Raw genomic sequence first — 5000 nt, 5'->3', positions numbered from 1 at the left:
GACAGTCATTTTATTTTACGATTCATATGTGTTTTTTTTCCTTTCTCTTTTTCTTTCAAAACATCCAAATCGCATTCTAAAGCCCATTTCTACTTCTTTATTTATGCTCTTCCCCGCCAGATAGTGAGTGTCTGCGGCAGACAAAGAAGTAAATTGCATTCAACTGAGGCTTCATCATCACGGTCATAACCTTCTCTCGCTCCGAAATGAAAAAAAAAAGAAAGAAAGAAAAGACCAGAAGAAATGGAGGGAGAAGAAAAGAACCTAGGAAAAAGTTGCCCGTGCTACAGCATCCATTTAGTGTCAGGCATCTGCTTTTTTATTGCAACCTGATGGCATTATTCCCCCCCTGGTGCCAGCAGGCAATCACCTCTTTATCACATGGCAATTATCTCTGCAGCACTGCTCAGTGACTCCCTGACTCTCACCGCTGTCACATGTGACCCTTCCTCCAGCCAGTCCTGCACATTGGCGCACACACACACACACACACACACACACACACACACACACACACACATACACACACACACACACACATACACACACACACATGCAGGGATGGGGGGAGTTGTGGGGAGTATGGTGTGTGTGTGTGTGTGAGTGTGTGTGTGTGTGTGTGTGTGTGTGTGTGTGTGTGTGTGTGTGTGTGTGTGTGTGTGTGTGTGTGTGTGTGTGTGTGTGTGTGTGTGTGTGTGTGTAGGGGGGTGTTGTTGGGGGAGTGGGTCATTGCAAGAGGAGGAGGATGAGGGGAAAAATGGAGCGAGTGAGTGAGAAAGTGCGAGCCAGAGAAGACCCTGGTTATTGAGGTCTCGGACCTGCAGATTGCCTGAAACTGCAGAATGGTGCTCAGCTCAGTTCAGCAGAGAGAAACGTGAAGACAATGGGACAATAGACCCTGCAATTGCCTGAGCTTAAGGGCTTCATTTGTTACCATCATGCTAGGGTGTATTTCTTGTAGTGGGGTTTTAATGGGGTTTGTTTCATCTTTGCTGCCTGCTGCACTTTGAGAGGTAGGGTTAGTGTGTGTGTGTGTGTGTGTGTGCGCTGTCCAGATCCTCGAGGGTAACAGCTGAATAACATTTCCGCTCTATATGTAGAATACTTGAGAATCTGAATTAGTGGATTGTGAATAAACAACCTCGTCATTGACTGAGGACTTGCATAATTCACTAATGGAAAATACCTGCCTAAGTGTGTGTACGTGCGGTGACTGAAGGCTATTGTGAAATCTGACTAAAGGCCAACTATTTCAGTGGAAATCAGTGGTTGACTCATCTCATTTGACGATAACATTGCGTTTTCAACACATATCCACAAACCACTCAGTCGTTATCCGTTACGGTGTCATGGTTCAGCTCAGCTTTGGGTTGTGTTGAAACAGTTCAAACATATTCTCCATGTTCCCAATAGGGGGAGATGTTTGCCAATGTGAGTCTCTCCACACTCATCTTCCTCCAGCACACCCACCCACACATTGTCACTATTAACACAATGCTAAAACCACTTTGTCTCAAGTCATTCATCTGTCTCATGCTCAATCTAATGTTACTTTTTGGGGCGATGTGGTGCCTTTGGTGCTATGCCACAGATCTTCTCCCCCTCTGTTTCCCTCCCTTCCTCCCCATCCCCTCTGACATGGCATGTACTGTTCCATCCCTGGGACGGCAAGTTAAAATGGCTGTCCTCAGAAACCAGACATGGATTCAGATGAGAGGGAAGGAAGCGACACAAATCAAATCTCGCCGGCGTGTATATCTACAAATATCCTCGGTGTGTATTGACAAGCCACAGCTGACAGCAAATAATAGGTAGCTGATTTATCGTGTATTTCCAGCAAGGTTTTTCTTTTTTTTAAGAACTATTATCTCTCCATTTTGAATTTGTGGAATATCTTCCATATCCTCATTCCTTCTCCTCTCTCTCTCTCTCTCTCTCTCTCTCTCTCTCTCTCTCTCTCTCCTTCCTTGTGTTTTATGAAATCACCTTTTGCAAATAGGATGTCTGCTGTCAGAACAGTGCTGTGTCTATCTTGAAAACGGCACATTTCTCATTTTTGGCACATGTTGTCAGTGTTGCACCCCTCCAATTTGTGTTCACAACCCCCCCACCCCCTCCTCCCCTGGTTTGACTAAAATCCAATTTACTGGCTGTCAGCTCAACTCTATAATCCCATCCACTGCTATATTGGAGAAGTAGCTCTTTGACTGTATACTGGATATATATATATATATATACATTGTATATATACCATCCCTGTGCATGTCTGTATTCTATATAGTATGCTATAATTTTCTGGCAAATGTTCAGAGAGAAGGCTACATATATACGGTTTCTTTTGAGATAAAGTAATTCTATGCCACTGCAGGTTTTCTTCTGTGGGAATGTATAGTTCATCATAGTTCGCAAAGAAATAGCGATAGAGTTATTCAGATACAGCACATTCCAGGCCAGTGCAGAAAAAAGGTTCTAGAATGCACAAGCATTCCATCACAGCTGTTGTAAAGTTTACATGACCATTGTGTCATGACCAACTACTAGTTTGTGGCAGTGTGCGTGTGCGTGTGCGCGTGTGTGTGTGTGTGTGTGTGTGTGTGTGTGTGTGTGTGTGTGTGTGTGTAAGGGGTAGGTAGGGCTCTGCCACAGTAAATAAGAGTCACGGCCAACCTGAACGGAGCACAAGGGTCTCCCAACAGACCGTCACCGCCTCCGCCACTCCTGAAACATTTGCATTTCTCCACATTTCCTGGGGAAGGACTGCATTTCATGAATGGTAATGAAGGCAGGAGTTTTACTGGAGAGAGCACAGAGATGGCCTCGCAATTACTCTGGGACGGTCAATTTGCACATTTCAGACTGGCCCCCATGCCTGTGATATGAAAATGAGGGAAACGGATAAGCCTCAGAGACCTGGGCAGCCTCAACAATTAATCCTGGTATTTAGAAAAGAGCACAAAAAAAGATAAAAAAACCTACCCCCTTTACGTACAAATAAGTAAATAAATAAATCATTCTGTTCTTATATAAATATATACATACACCACATATTTATGCAGTCTGCTGTGACTGAGGGGGAAGTATTTATCGGTGTCGGATGGAATCCTTTTCTTAATTCTATTTCAGCGCTATAACTATGCAGCAGGGCAGGCAAGGCCAAGCTACAGTAGAAGTGTGAGTGAAGATAAAGAGTATTCAGAGTCATCTGAGGCCCCTGGTGCAGCTCTGTGGCCCCTGGTGCAGCTCTGTGGCTCTGCGGAGGAAGGGGGGGGGGTTAGCGTGCGTTGAGGAGGGGGGAGGCAGAAGCGTGGGCTGGGTGAGATCCTCAAAGAGCCTATAGGGTTGCCATGCACCAAGGTGGGGTGTGTGTGTGTGTGTGTGGGGGGGGGGGGGTTAGGTAGTGGAAGAGGTAGGTTTTAACTCTTAACTCACCCATTGTGGATAGGTGATGCATTTTAGGGCTATCAAGGGTAGTGGGTGTAGTTGGTGTGTGTGTGTGTGTGTGTGTGTGTGTGTGTGTGTGTGTGTGTGTGTGTGTGTGTGTGTGTGTGTGTGTGTGTGTGTGTGTGTGTGTGTGTGTGTGTGTGTGTGTGTGTGTGTGTTCACCACGTGGAATACGGACAGGGCAAAGGCGATGAGGGTATGTGTGTGTGCAGGTGCAAGTGCAAGTGCACGTATGTGTGTCTGTGTGTGTGTATATGTGTTTGTGTGTGTGCTGTGTGGGTCAACTCACCGCGTGTGCGTAGTCTGCTGTGACTGAGGTGGAGGTATTTATCGGTGTCGGACGTAGGTACTGAAAAGCAGGGCGATGGCAGGGTTAAGGGTGTGCGTGCGTGCGTGTGTGTGTGTGTGTTTTGTGTGTGTGTGTGTGTGTGTGTGTGTGTGTGTGTACAATATATATGTGTGTGTGTGTGTTTGGACTCACCGCATGTGCGTAGGTGCTATAGGTACTAAATGGCAGAGCAATGGCAGGGTTGAAGATGCCAAACTGCCCCACCATCTGTTGCATGCGGCGGATGGTGCGCTCCTTGTCGGTGTCGGCAAACTTCACCACCAGGCTGGAGGAGGCGCCCTGGGGGGGGAGAGAATCGGAGCCGTTCTGAGGAGAGAGGGCACGCACACTTAACCCTCCTCTGCAACACCTCCACACAGCAGTCAGCACTGTAAGTCAACACACTACCCCACATACCCAGTAGTACACCCAGTAGAATACATATTAAGGAGCGGTTCCCCGGACACAGATTAATAAGTAAGTCATGGGCTAACAATGGTGCTCTCAATGGGGAAATCTCCATTGATCCTTTTCAGTCTAGGACTATGGTTAATATAGGTCTGGGAAATGGACAATGGACATTTCATATTTTTCTGTCAGAGAGTCTGGGTCTGTGTCTGGGAAACCACCCCACCATCCCTCCAGTTCAGAGGCCTAAGTGTTTAGAAATGGGGGGAAAAAAACAACAGTTGACATAAGAAATCTTACACAAATGTGTGAGTGTTATTGGAATGGACATTTTAATTGTTTAGCATGTGCTGCTCATTTGCGATTAGGCTTTGCTGTGAACATCAATATTAGCAAGCTCCTCTCATTGAGCATCAGGCCCCCACGTTTTATGGCATTGCAGATAGTACATGATTGGACATTTGTCTTATTGATGATAGCGAGTCTGCCTTGCCTACACAAGTAGGGACCAACCCGTAATATGAATCACTCAAACGAATTCTATTCATATCTGTGCACTGCCCTCTGTTCAGATACAACCATAAACCCTCAATCAACGTTGAACACATGTACAGAAGTCACTTACAGCATCGGCCAGGCTAAGCGTTTCTATGCATGACAAAAATACATATAGTTCACCGTCTTTTCAACCGATTTTTCCTTCTCAGGCTTTCATTCAACCTTGGTCCTCCCACTCCAGTAAGTAAGGTTATAAAACTGGCAATGCATGATTATTTGAAATGGGGGCGAAGATTGGCATGGGCAACGTTAAGCACGTATTGAC

At 46.0% G+C, this 5000-nt stretch overlaps 1 protein-coding gene across 1 annotated transcript in view; it reads right to left on the bottom strand.

Annotated features, from left to right (window-relative positions):
• The window catches only part of celf5a (cugbp, Elav-like family member 5a), a gene marked incomplete at its 5' end in the record, with an annotated part of 168024 nt that overhangs the window by 14207 nt on the left and 148817 nt on the right, over positions 1–5000 (bottom strand). The window contains one exon of the mRNA XM_083671945.1: positions 3923–4069. Coding sequence (XP_083528071.1) covers positions 3923–4069 — 147 coding nt within the window. The remainder of the gene's footprint in view (positions 1–3922; positions 4070–5000) is intronic.

Source organism: Argentina silus, assembly GCF_951799395.1.
Source record: "Argentina silus genome assembly, chromosome: 6".
Taxonomy (NCBI): domain Eukaryota; kingdom Metazoa; phylum Chordata; class Actinopteri; order Argentiniformes; family Argentinidae; genus Argentina; species Argentina silus.
The sequence above is the reverse complement of the archived record's forward strand: the minus strand, read 5'-3'. Positions and strand labels throughout refer to the sequence as shown.